Source organism: Hemiscyllium ocellatum, chromosome 24 (genome assembly GCF_020745735.1).
Source record: "Hemiscyllium ocellatum isolate sHemOce1 chromosome 24, sHemOce1.pat.X.cur, whole genome shotgun sequence".
Classification (NCBI taxonomy): Eukaryota; Metazoa; Chordata; class Chondrichthyes; order Orectolobiformes; family Hemiscylliidae; genus Hemiscyllium; species Hemiscyllium ocellatum.
In genome coordinates, this window is record NC_083424.1 from 33,297,599 (window position 1) to 33,311,452 (window position 13,854).

Sequence of the window (13,854 nt, forward strand, 5' to 3'; positions counted from 1 at the left end):
TGATCTCTTCCTGTCAGTTATTTTCATATAAACATTTATAATATCCTAATATCTGGTTGTGTTGTCCCTGTATTGAATAAAATCCTACAAGTTTTAAGAAGAAATTATCTAATGTATCAGTAAAATATTCAATCCACTGTAGATGGTAAATCATTGCAGCAACTAAAATGCCAACGAGTACCCCTTCAACCCAAAGTAAAGCATTAAGAGAGAAAATAGACTCTTCAAATTCGAGATAAAAGACAATATATGAAAATGACAAATTTATTTAAATTTAAATAAATCATTCTGAGGCTACAGAAGAGTATATGCCATGAAAGCTTACAAACAGGTAAGCACTACATTTTCAACACCCAGCTTTGTGGCATCATTTCTTAAAGCAATTAAAGCCTGGCTTTAAGTGCTACTTTACAAATTCCACTTGAGTGTACAATCAGAAGTATCTACCATTATCACTGAAGGATAACAGTCACTTAGACAGGATGAGAAGACAAAAGAAAAACAGATCAGACTAGACTGTTCAAAGTAAATTTAGCAGCATTTTAACTTTTGTTCTAAACCCAGATGATGTTACTTTGTGTATTCAACACATTCAACTGTGTGAAATTGAGCACCAGGATGAGGTGGATTTCTAATTTCAAGTCCAACATGAAAGAACTGAAGGCTGTAAAGTAAATATGGTATTGTATTAACAAAGCAACTAATGTACTGATAAAGTGCAGTCTGTCATATGCTCTCACTAAAACAGTTTTTACTGTGAATTTGGTGTGGTTAGTCATATTATAAAAAAAGTTCTACTGTGCTCTAGCAGGCTTATAATATGGAATTTTTAGTCACTTTTGCTAAAAAGAATGCACAAATGATTCCAGAATAATTCAAAAGCACAGCATTGGTATAATACCAAGCTGCAATTTGCAATAACAATCAGAACTATTATTTCCTGTTTGTTACAAGGATCAATTGCTGTTATGTTCTGAAAAATGGACCTTTCCTGCCTCTTGGTAGTGGGGAAAACGTGGCTGATATGAAGATACTTTGAAACCGAAATTGTGCTGCAATGTTTTTGTTTAACTCTTTAATGGCAGAACAAAGAGGGGAACAAGAAAGAGTTTGCATAAAATGCTCTAAATGATTACCTTACAGCTCATTATTCTTAAATGATCTAACCATGAAGTTAATTTTCTAAGTCAAATGGGAGAGAAAGCACTTGGTGTTTTTTTTTACCTGTATAACCACTGGCCCACAATTTTATTTTATATATATGCATATGTATTAAACACTGCTCATTAATAACAAAGTAACAAAATAGCTAAGAGTTAGCATAAGCTTCATACAAATGCTGTACTTGTAATTTTCTTTACATCTTTGAAAAATGCCTACAGCAATTGCTGCTTTTAAAAACAAAATTGTAAAACAAAACATCTCTATTCATGGTGGGTCAAGGAGCACTTAATATCTTTTAGGTAAGAGTGCTATATAGCTAGCAATAGCGTTTTGTCCTCTTTATATACAAAGAGAAAAATTAAAAAAAAGTGCTTGCATGAAAAAATGAAATGACAAATGTCAAAGTATGCATTTAAAACACAATCCCAGAAACCCGTATCATTTCGTAACCAATGGCACCTATCTAGAACTTATTTCTTGACCTCCTCTAACCTTCATTCACATTTCAGAATCAGAGCAGAAAAAGGTTTATTCACCAAGCTCAAAAGAAATCCTGTTCCAAATAGACAAAAATGTTTGAGCTTACCATACATTGTGTAAACAAAACTTAAAATATATAATTCCTTCAGTGCCCATCAGTTCACGGCAAATTCATTTTGCTGTAACTATAGGGCATTTATAATACTTGCTGTACACATGCCAAAAATCAATTTTCTTTTGTAAATAAAAGGAACATAATTAACACTGATCTATTTTAAGATGTTATATATTCAATTAAGCCTGTAGAGGGAGTAGTGTGCTGATGTGACTGCTCGATAAAAATTTGCTTACCACTTCTGCAAGTCTAAGGCCTTTGGTTAATACAGTAATATACTGCACTGCCCACTCTATCCCAATCGCCACAAGCCACCATAAAATAAACTTCCAAACAGTTTTAAGTTATTTTATCCACATGTATCTCCATCCACCACATCCTGTTACAACTTCCAAGCAATACTGTGCATTCAGTCCTCACTCAAGTGCACAGTAACCAAAGTGCTTGGCTTCTTATGTACCATCCCATAAATGTGCGTGTTTGTCGGAGGAAAGGCATTGCCTTAGTTTGAAGTAGCTGCAATGGGTTTCTCCAGTTCTATCTCCAGCGTGGACCCATTTGGCTGAAGGCTGCTGTAGCAGGATTTACAGACGCGGCTAGGCTCAAAAAGCTGTTGACTCGGCACTGGGATCTTCTGGTTGCAACAACTTGAGCAAAACACATTCCCACAATTCCTTTGAAGGAACAAATAAGCAGATCATTACTTTGCTTTTAATTAAGATCTTGTTTCATCTTTTTATATTAAACTTGCAAAAAATATTGGGTTCTTCATAGACAAATATTAATCAAACTCAACTCCAGTAGTAAAGTTCAGTTTTTAACAATTATCAGTGATTTTGCATGCACAAGGTTCACAGTTACTAAATGCTTACACTGACAGAAAAATTATTAAAGGTAAATGGATTCATGAATATAATGGTGATTATTTCTTTCAAGTCCCCAGTAAAACACAAAAAGCTCAGTTTAAGTACTTGTCTTCTGAAGATAATGAAAACAGAACCAGGAGAGGTAGTGGCAATGTCACTGGACCAGTAATCCAGAGAACCAAAACAATGCTCTGGGATATGGATTTGAATCTCAAAATGGCAGATGACAACATGTGAAGCCAATCAATAAATCTAGAATTAAAAGCTTGTTGAAGAGCCATTGTAATGTAGCGGTGGTAATGGTGGTGGTGGTGGTCCTACTTCTGAGCCACATGGCCCAGGTTCAAGTCTCACCTGTTCCAGAGGTGTGTAGTAATATCTAAACAGATTGATTAGAAAATAACATTAAAGCTTTGTCAAGGGCTTGTGTAGCACCATGACAGTGTCCCTATCTCAGGGCCAGGAGACCCAGGTTCAAGTTCTATCTGCTTCGGAAGTGTGTAATGACATCTCTGAACGGGTTGATTAGAAAATATTAAAAGCTTGTTCATTATTGTTAAAAAAAAAATCTGGTTCACTTATGTCCCTTATAGAACAAAAGATTACAGCACAGTACAGGCCCTTCGGCCCTCAATGTTGTGCCGACCTGTAAAACCAATCTGACCTACACTATTCCATTTAGGATGTCCTTACCTGGTCTGACCTACATGTGACTCCAGATCCTCTTAAATGCCCTTGTTTAGCAAGCCTCTCATGAAACCATACTGACCAACTGGCATTGACGTGGACACTGTAAACATTAGTGATAAACCCAGCCCTGTATACTCTCTTTTTAAATTCTCCTTAGTCACATCTAGGGGCTGGTGTCATAATTGAGAGGGCTGTCCCACAGATTAGTCAAGCAACAACCTGACAATCATTCTTCCATAAAGATAGATAATTTCCCAGACATGACCACCTTTGGTTATGGCCCATCCTACCAACTGGACAGACCACCAGAGATGGGTCTCCATGAGGGCCATCAGCATCAGCAGAGTTTATCAATCACAACATGTAAACAGCATATCACACTTTATGATTACCATCAAACCAAGCTTGGTTCAAATCAAAGTGCAGCAAGGCATGTCAGGAACAGCTCTAGACATACTTAAAAATGAGTTGCAACACCATGAAGTTACAGCACAGGAGTATTTGCATGCTAAACACAAGCAGCAGGCAACAGACAGGGTTAAGTGAACTTACAACAAATAGATGACAAAGGGTCAGGGAGACTTTTCCCGAATCACAGTATACTTGTAAATTTGATTCAAGGCGACAATTCAACTGGTAAATTTTTTTCAAATCTTGTTAAAGTTCCACTTAGAGTAAGAATCAGATTCTGACAGAGAACTAACAGACTTTTTATTAAAATAGCCTAGTTAAATAGGCAACTGCTAACTGTGGCAGTTAGCAATCACGTGAAACACCTTGTTTGAATAGGGGCTTGATTAGGTGTTGATTACTGTAGCAAGAAAATAAACTGGAGTGTGACTCATCACAATTCTGTATAAAAAAGGGATTTTAAAATGCACATACAATCAAAGAACGTGGCAATATGAGGAAAACTTGACTTGAGTGAGACAGGGCTTTTTGAGTATACAGTATCTGGGAATTTAATGCTTGGGGAAAGATGTAGAGTCATAGAGATGTACAGCATGGAAACAGATCCTTTGGTCCAACCCGTCCATGCTAACCAGATATCCCAGCCCAATCTAATCCCACCTGTCAGCACCTGGCCCATATCCCTCCAAACCCTTCCTATTCATACACCCATCCAAATGCCTCTTAAATGTTGCAATTGTACCAGCCTCCACCACATCCTCTGGCAATGAATGAAGTGTTCAGCAAAGGATCTTAGTGAATGTGCCCACATTTCTCCCCATTTTTAGCACTTCATTTTCAATTTTGTGCAGCAGTAGGTAATTCAATTGCTGGTATTACTAGAAACTGCAAGTTTTGGCAATACTGTAAATATTGGACTGTTCTTTTAAGGTGTGGACCATATTTATGATTAATGATGTAATTAGCAATTAACACATTAGACATGGTAGGGTAGATCCGCTGCCGTTGTAGAATGTGGGAGCTTCTGGATCCGATCATGGTGAACAACAAATACGTCTGCAGTAAGTAAGCTGCAAGCACAGTAACACACTAGGGAGGGGAATGTTTCCTGACACTTCATTCCAGGAGATGATCATACTCCCAATAATTGGGTCTTCTGACTGGGTCAGTGGTCAGGGATACAAAGGCGAGGTAAGCAAGGGGACATTGTGATTATTTGACAGCTTTATGGTTTTTCAGCTTTTTTGAATATTGAATAGGAGTGAGTACTGCAAGGTAGATGAACTCATTGGCCATGGCACTGTGGTACAGGAAGGGGTGTGAGTGAGTGAGTGAGTGACAGAGAGAGAGAGCGGAGGTATGAACAAGCGAAGAGGCAAGGAGAGAGAATGCCATGAGAAAAGCAGAAGTAGTAGGGGACAGTACAGTGACAGAGAATTAACAATGTTCTCTGGAGCAAAGAAGTGAGGGCTCAGGTGGCGAGATTGTCTGCCCAGAGTTGAGGTGTGTGATCTCTGTTCTGGCTAAAAGACTTGCAGTGAGAAGGGGAGGATTCGATGGTCGTGGTCCATGTTAGTATCAATGACATATGTAGAACAAGAATAGAGGTTCTACTGAGAAGTAAGGTGCTAAAATTAAAAACAAAAACTCAAAAATAATAATCTTTGGATTACTATCTGAGCCATGTGCAAACTGTCATAGAAGGAATAAGATTAGAGAAGTGAACGTATGCTCAAAGACTGGTATGGGAGAAGTGCGTTCTGGTGGATAGGGTCAACCAGCACTGTGAAATGTGGGATCTGTACTGTTTGGAAGGTCTTACACTTGAACTGTCCTGGGACTGGTGTTCTTGCATAACCAGGGAAACAGAGAGGGTTTTAAATTAAATTGTGGGTGGTTTGGGGGAGGGAAAGGAGGATGATCAGTCTCGGGTAAATATAACAAATCAAACAATACAGTTGAGACAAGAGAGCAAACTCTTAATGTGGAATATAAAGGACAATGAAACTGGTAGGAAAGGTCAGACACAAAAAAACCCACCAAAGAATATATCAGTAGTCAAGACTAAATGCTATAAAACACAGGATAATAAAAAGCAAATACTATTTTTTTTAGCATTTGTAGTATTAATAACAAAGTGAATTGATAGTGCACACTAAATGATCTGATGGCTATTACAAAGGTGTGTCTTGCACCATGACAAGACCGGGTTTAGATTAGATTAGATTACCTACAGCGTGGAAACAGGCCCTTCAGCCCAACCAGTCCACACCAACCCTCCGAAGAGTAACCACCCAGACCCATTTCCCTCTGACTAATGCACCTAACACTATGGGCAACATAGCATAGCCAATTCACCTAGCCTGCGGGAGGAAACCAGAGCACCCGGAGGAAACCCACGCATACACGGGGAGAACGTACAAACTCCACAAAGACAGTTGCTCGAGGCTGGAATCGAATCTGGGACCCTGATGCTGTGAGGCAGCAGTGCTAACCACCGAGCCACCGTGCCACCCCAATACTTCTGAATACTATATAGCAGTCAAGAAGAGTAAGAATAGTTATATGAAGATACTTATATGAAGATGAAGCCATGTGGGGGATCCCTTGTGAGAGTGATCTATAGGTCCCCATACAGCAATCTTATTGTAGGAAGGATGTAGATGAAGACAAATTATGCTTTTATGATCAGGGACAGCAATGATTAAGGGTGATCTTAATATAAATATAAACTAGAAAAATAGCTTCAATGAGTAAATAGAATGCTTTTAGATAGTTCCTTCAAGCAGCATGTGTGGAAAAGACCAGGTGCTGTTCCTTTATCATACAAAGTGGGGATATTCACTGATGATTGCACAGTGTTCAGCTCCAGTTGCAACTCCTTAGATAATGAGGCAATCCATCCTGAGGAAGCTCAATGCAAGCTGGAGAAACACCACCTGAGCACTTCACAGTTTCAGGAATTCAAGATCGAGTTCCACAACTTCAAAAGTATGACCTCTGTCTTCCATTTTACTTATATTGCTCACACTTCTCCTGTCCTGTCTTGTTTTTGACTTGTTGACTGGATGCATTTTATCGTTTTTGCACCTTCGTTTACATCTGTTTTACACCCCTATCTCTCCTTTACCACAACTATCACTTCTTTTCTCTGTTTTGGATACCCTCGCTCTACTTGGCCCCACCTCTTTTGCTGGACTCAAAACATTAACACTTTCTTTCTTTGCAGGTGCAGCCAGACCTGCTGAGTTGCTCCAGTACTTAGTTATTTTTTCAAATTCCAGCATCTGCAGTATTTTGCTTTTATCATAGCATGATTAGAGGATTGGCTAACAAATAGAAAACAGAATTGAAAGGGCATTTTCAGGAAGCCAAACTGTGGAGTACCACAGGGATCAGTGCTCAGGCCACAATTATTTGCAATAGATGTTAATAGCTTAGATGAGGGAATTGAAAGTACAAAAAAGAAGAGAGTTTTGTGGATGACTCAAAAATATGTGGAAAGCCAAGTGGTGAAGATGACACAAAGAATTTACAGGTCGAAATAGACAACGTTGACTCTTCACCTCCTGATGCTGCCAGGCTTGCTGTGTTCTTTCAGCCTCCTGCTTGTCTAACTTGGATTCCAGCATCTGCATTTTTTTTTGTCTCTGATAGACAAGGGGACAAAAACTTGGCAGCTTGGATTTAATGTAGGAAAATGTGAGGTTATGTATTTTGGCAGCAAGAATAGAAGAGCTGAATATTATTTAAATGGATAAAGACTGTAGAAAGCTACAGTACAAAGGGATTTGAGAGTCCTTATGCATAAATCAAAAAAATCTAGCATACAAGCTCATCAGGTAATAAAAGAAAATTGAAATGTCGGCCTTTATTTAAAAGAAACAGAGCATAAAACTTGTCTATATCCCTCTGCAGACTCAACGTCATCCTCACCACCTTCCTTCTCACCCTGTCCTTTTCTCAGTGATTTTCACTATATGCTTAGAGTTGACTCATGACTGGTAAAATCTAAATGTTTTCTAGTTCATGGGTCTTGGAAGTAGAATTAGTCTGGATTATGATTATGTCTTTCACGAGTATCAAATGATCATTGGATAAAAGAGCTCAATATAAGGTAGCATCTCGTAACTTAAATAGATAGCTATATTGTAAGTGTAAGATTTGAGATCTTTTTAAAAAATCAAACTAAAATGAAACAAATGTTTTCACAGTTTCTTCTAATTTACTAGATCAATGAAAGGTATTAAATTTTTAAAATAATATGTTTAATCATTCTATTTTGAATAATTTTTCCTTAAATTTTATATACCTTGCACAGTTTTTAGATTAGATGAGCTAGCCACTTTCACCAGTTTTACACACGAAATGTAAAAACAGTTTATTTTCTTGGACCTAATTTCTTAAGTCTGTTGCAAGGTTTAATCATGTAAGATATTGGGCAGTTAAACATTCATATCCAATGAATGATCAGTTGGAATGGATCAGAACAAACTTCTCACTAGAACTGTTTTAATGAGTTTTCATCACTTCTTTGATCACTTTGTACACTATGAAATGGCAAAATTATACTACTGCAGCTAACAATTAAACTAAAAGCTTTATTTAGAGGGTTAACATGCAGAGCACCAACATTCATTAGCATTGTTTTAACAAGAAGCTGAAAGAAAAACATCCAAAATTTCAAAATAAGTTGTCAAATTAAGGCGGTTAAAAGGTGTACTTTCTGCTCATATTCAGGACAACTAAACCTCAATACTTTAGAAGTGAACTGTGTAAAAATTAAGTAGTAAAAAATAAACAACATTCATATTATGTATGGATAAGCTAAATTTTAGTAATTACAATGTTATGTAGGAGTGCACCCAATTGATATAACCTTTGTTATCAAGCTAATTCAAAACATAATGTGCTCTAAACATAAAAATATTGGAAGGATTCATTCATTTAGCATGATTAAATGTGTGTAATAAAGAGGTGATAATTGCAGAAGTCAATTTGTTTACTATTTAGCAAGTTGTGTAATTTTAACATGACTTATAAATACCATTTGGGGATAGGTCTTTTTTAAACTTGTAATTCCTTCGAATTCAATTAAACATGGTCTCAAATTGAAGGAGAAAGTTTAGTGATTAAGACACAAGTAAATGCTAAGTCAACATCACCAGGAAATGAAGACAAACAAGAGACAGAGAAGACTGTTGAAAATGCTCACCATGTGTCATCAACAGGCTCCCTGTCCCTGCAAGATGGAAAAAAACAGCTCAGAGGGAAACTAAGGAAAAGGTGCAAATCAGCAGGGTAACAGCGAGGGGATACAAACAAATGAAAAACAATATGCTGCTACTTTATAATGATAGAAGCATTTTAGAAATATGCAAGTTATTACCAATAATATTATCTTAAGAGAGGAAGCACAGTTGATTGAGTTTTAATTCGCAAAACAGAAGCATCACTTAAAAATCCCCTTCATTAAACATTACTTGTTTAACACTCACTCTGAAGTGATGTCAATATGTCATGGAAACTAATCAGATTCTGTCCTGCCTTGAACATAAAATACTCAGAGATTCTTTATAGAGAAACACATGGGCATTGTGCAAAGGTGTGAGGATGAAGTGGCAAAGACACTACTAAAATCTAGACTTTGGAAAGGGATTTACAGATAGGGAGAAAGGAAATGAAGAGGAGTTTGCCTCAGCTGAGCCTAAGAAGGTGGGAGAAATACATCAGAGGAAATCAGAGTTAAGCTAAAGGTTACAACAGACTATACAGGTAACAGAATTCAGAGATAAGGTGAATAGAGCTATGGAAGGAACTTCCCATTTGTTCTGCTTTTGGAGGAAGGGAAACAAGTTGATGGGTAAATTAGCAACTGGAGTCACTGTACATTGAGAAAAGTGGAAGTAAACTAGAAATGAATATGATCCAAGATTTGGCACTGGAGTTTTGGATAACTTGTATGCATGGTGAAGCTTTAGAGGCAAAGAAGGTGTCACAGATGTGGTTGGTGTGCAATGATAAAGTCAGGAATAAATATTTTGGTCGAGAGGAGAAGGATACTATAAATGTTGTAGAAATAGAAACAAGTAGTCTTAGCATTGGTGAAGATATGGGTTGGAAACTGCCCTGTATCATGAAAGACCCTGAACTTATGGATTTTTAATACAGCCCGTGGGTAGGAAAAGATACAATAGCAAACTGTAGGCACTCTGGCAAGGGTTCAGTATGAATGTTTTGGTCGTTGAGATTTAACTGGAGGAAATTATGGCTCATTATAACATGTTGCAAAGACAGAACACCAACAGAAATGTGAACAAGGCAGTCAGTTTTAAAAATGGAACCTTTATTTGCTTGCATGTCCAGTTCTGTATTGTGCTTGAACAATGTTTAACAATTACACAGGAAACATTACTAAAACAAAACTTATTGCAAGATTTGAAATTCTCCAAGATTTGAAGTAAAATTTTAAAAATTATTTTCTCAGGCGGGGGAGTGAACGCACCTAAAATATCTTATCTTCAAGTGTAAACAGTGGTAACCATTACTTCATCACAGATGACCTCTCTTGTTTCACAAACAGCTTTGTAGATAAAATAACTTCTATACTGGTCTTTGTCAAACCAAAAGATTGAACTGTTCAAGTCTGTGACATGGTTATATTATCCTTAAAGCTGGCACTCAGTTGCCTGAAAAATGTTTTTCAGCATGCTGTGGAAGAGAGGCAATTTTTTCAAAAGATGTTCTTACTTCAAAATGGACAATGGGACCTTTGGAGTCACAGAAATAAATGTTCAAAAATACTACTGAACAAAACTACATCTATAAATAGCTACAAGTAAAAAAAAAGAGGGAAAAGAAGAGTTTAAACATTTGAAACTAAATCACAAAATTTTCTCAGTATTTAGAAATATACACACTGTGAAAAAAAAAGCATGATACTTTTATTATTATAGGATTTGAGTCAAGAATTTTGAATGAATTGTTTCACTTTAAAAAACACTTTTAGAAGATTGGAATTCTCTGGGGTGCTGACAAACTAATGGTTAAAGAGAATACTTCAACATGTTTTATTGGTTCTGTAATGTGAGGACATCCAGCTTACATCACTGCACCTGGTGGGAATGTCTATTGCCACTGTTGTACAGAACATAGCTCTCTGCTGAAAACTGCATTCTAATTTGGATCTACTGTGTCAATACAATTCATTGTACGCTTGTTTCTTTCCAACCTGAACATCTTCAACTTCAAAAAGATTAAATTGTGGCTGATGGGAGATGGAGAAGAGATTTTTTGAAATTCCAGGAAAGTATCCAATTTATGGAGTATCACAGAATACTGCAGCCCAAATAGGCTGAGATGAGCAAATAGACAAGGAGATTCAAACCTCAGTTTTACTGCTTTGAAATAGAAACACTTTTGAACATTCATAGAAGGGAAAACAAGAAGTGGGTACAAGGTTGCACAGCTGCCTCATAGCAAATAGGTATGGAACCTATTAACAAGTCTATTTTGTTAGATAATATTGGTGCATTACTGAGGAAAACAAAAACATTATCTCATCCTGCTTTCAAATCCATCCATGGCTTCACCCACTCCCTGGTCTTCTAGCTGAATAACTAACCAAGAGCTGTTTGAATTTTGACCTCTTGTGCAGCGACGTTTCTCTGCTTCGCTATCTGCGTCATAACGTCTGGAATTCTCTTCCTTCTACCATGTTCCAACTCTTTCAAGATGAATTTTAAAATGTCCTTTTGTGTTAACTCTTTCATGACCTATTCTATGAAAAAAAACGAGTTCTTCCTATTCAATGAAAAGAGATTTTTAGTAATATTCATATTATTGATTGAGAGACTTCCTCTGTGTAAGTTAGCTTTGCATTTCTCACATTAGAACAGTAATAGCACTGCAAAAGTAATTCTCTGGCTATGAAGAACTTTGGGCATTCTGAAAGATACTAAGTTATTTCTATCCATCTGCTCATGTGGCTTAGTGTTCATTGGACCAGATGCAGCAGTTCATTGCCACATTGTGCACCTAGAAACTACATGCTTCTTAATTACGTGCTGGTTCACTGTTGGAAAAGTCCTTATTTACGTCCTCCATTTCATATCTGTTTTTCCTTTCTACAGCATATTAGCTAGGTCACAGACCATGTTATTGAAGAAATGTTATATTAGCTATTTAAAACCAAAATGTATTATTTAGAATAATAATCTCCAACACAACTAGAGAGGGATGGTGAAAGTGACAGTGACATATATCATAAATCAGCTTGAGGCTGAGTAAAAAAAAACTAATAAGGAAGGTGTGGCTACATTCCTGTAAACGAATCACTTGTTTAAAGAAAACATGATGGTAGAGAATTGGCTCCCAAAGATTTATCACTTTGTAACTGCTGGGGGTGCATATGTTGTTCATGTCTTCTGAATTCCTTTGATATATAGGATCTCTCTAAGAAAATTGTATTTAGTTGAGAAAAAGTACAGCAAAATACTTGTTTCCTGTATTATTTTGACAAGTAAAACATATCAATGGAAATTCATTTGTAGATAGTGAGAATGAATTGTTGAGCATGAACTGATTGAAGGACCAACACAAACTCTGAACATATAATTACAAACTAAATTTTTACAGCATAAAAAATTTCAAAACATTTGCTATGGAATACTATATAAGTGGTGAACAACTGAACTACACATTTTAAATGGAAGATTTCAGTCTGCATTAAAGTTATAGCTAGCCAAAAACAAAATTCAATGTTGTAAAGATCATAACATGGATCTACTCCTTGAACCATATACTGTTTATATATGTCATAGTTGAAGAATCTTTGGTAGCTAGTATGGCATTGAGTCATATATGTCTAACGTAGTGATTTTTTTTAGATATAAATAAATGAATATGGTTATAGCCTTTTTAAAAAAATTAATTGCATCCATGTTTATGTAATAGTCTAAGCTAACTGGCACATCATATGAAAAACAAGAGTAGACAAAAGAAACACATCTAGCTACATCTGTGCAATATTTTGTATACAGTACCTGCAGTGGTGCTTTCTGCTAGCCAGCCAAAATCGACTTTCACAGCCATAGCATTGTGGAGCCAAATGATCAGGGTACCATCGAGTCACCTACGAAAAAGATACGACTCCAAGTTTCCAAATTTTAACTGCACTTTAGTCTTCTAAGTAACAAATTCCTACCCTTCATTATGAATTCAAACTGCTCTGTGTGGAAAAACTGAACTTTTAAATATTGCTTATCCCTACTATGCTCACAGACAAAATAATTGACTGTATGAATTGAATTCTAGAGGGTTTTGATATACAAGTTTCCTACTGGGAAACCAGAATGTCCATCTAAAACAATATTCCCTAGAAATCAATTAAATGTAGACGTGACAGAGAAAGCGTGAAACACACACAAACAAAACAGCCAGATGTTTTTAGTAACAAAAGGAAAAGAATTCTGGAGGAGCATCAGTAATACGCAAGAGAGAAAATAAAAACTAAACTCGGAATTTTAATTTACAATGGATAATTTTAATATTCCAAACAGAGAACAATGATATCACAACAGATTGTTCTCAAATTGTTCTTCAGAAAAACACTGCCAGAAATCATAACACAGTGGCTTATGATTTAGAATTTACATTGAAAGGCTTGGTTTTGAGTAAGTTACTGGACCAAACATTTTTGACTTTATATACTGACACATAAGATCATAAGACATAGGAGCAGAAGTTAGGCCATTCAGCCCATTGTGTATGTTCTGCCATTCAATCATGGCTCAAAGGTTTCTCAACCCCATTCTCTAGCTTTCTATCCATAACCCATCACCTCCTTGACAATCAAGAACCTATCTATCTCCATCTTAAATATACTCAATGACCTGGCCTCCACAGCCTTCTGTGGCAGTGAATTCCATAGATTCACCATTCTGACTGAAAACATTTCTCCTTATCTCATTCTAAAAGGTCTTGCCTTTACTCTAAGGCTGTGCCCTAGGGTCCTAGCCTCTCCTAGGAATGGAAACATCTTCCCAACATCTATTCTATCCAGGTCATACAGTTTTTTGTAAGTTTTGATTAGATTTCTCACCCCCCCACCCCCCACTCATTCTTCTA

The 13,854-nt window shown here is 36.7% G+C and overlaps 1 protein-coding gene across 5 annotated transcripts in view; it reads right to left on the minus strand.

Moving 5' to 3' along the window:
- Nucleotides 1-248: 248 nt before the first annotated feature.
- The window catches only part of mtmr3 (myotubularin related protein 3), a 124,138-nt gene continuing 110,532 nt past the window's right edge, over nucleotides 249-13,854 (minus strand). For 3 of the 5 annotated variants that reach the window (XM_060843676.1, XM_060843674.1, XM_060843678.1), the window contains 3 exons: nucleotides 12,771-12,859; nucleotides 8,942-8,968; nucleotides 249-2,433 (listed from right to left, as the gene is read on the minus strand). In XM_060843676.1, the coding sequence (XP_060699659.1) occupies nucleotides 2,262-2,433; nucleotides 8,942-8,968; nucleotides 12,771-12,859 (288 nt within the window). In that variant the 3' untranslated portion in view covers nucleotides 249-2,261. The remainder of the gene's footprint in view (nucleotides 2,434-8,941; nucleotides 8,969-12,770; nucleotides 12,860-13,854) is intronic. The other 2 variants (XM_060843680.1, XM_060843677.1) reach the window with 1 other exon arrangement.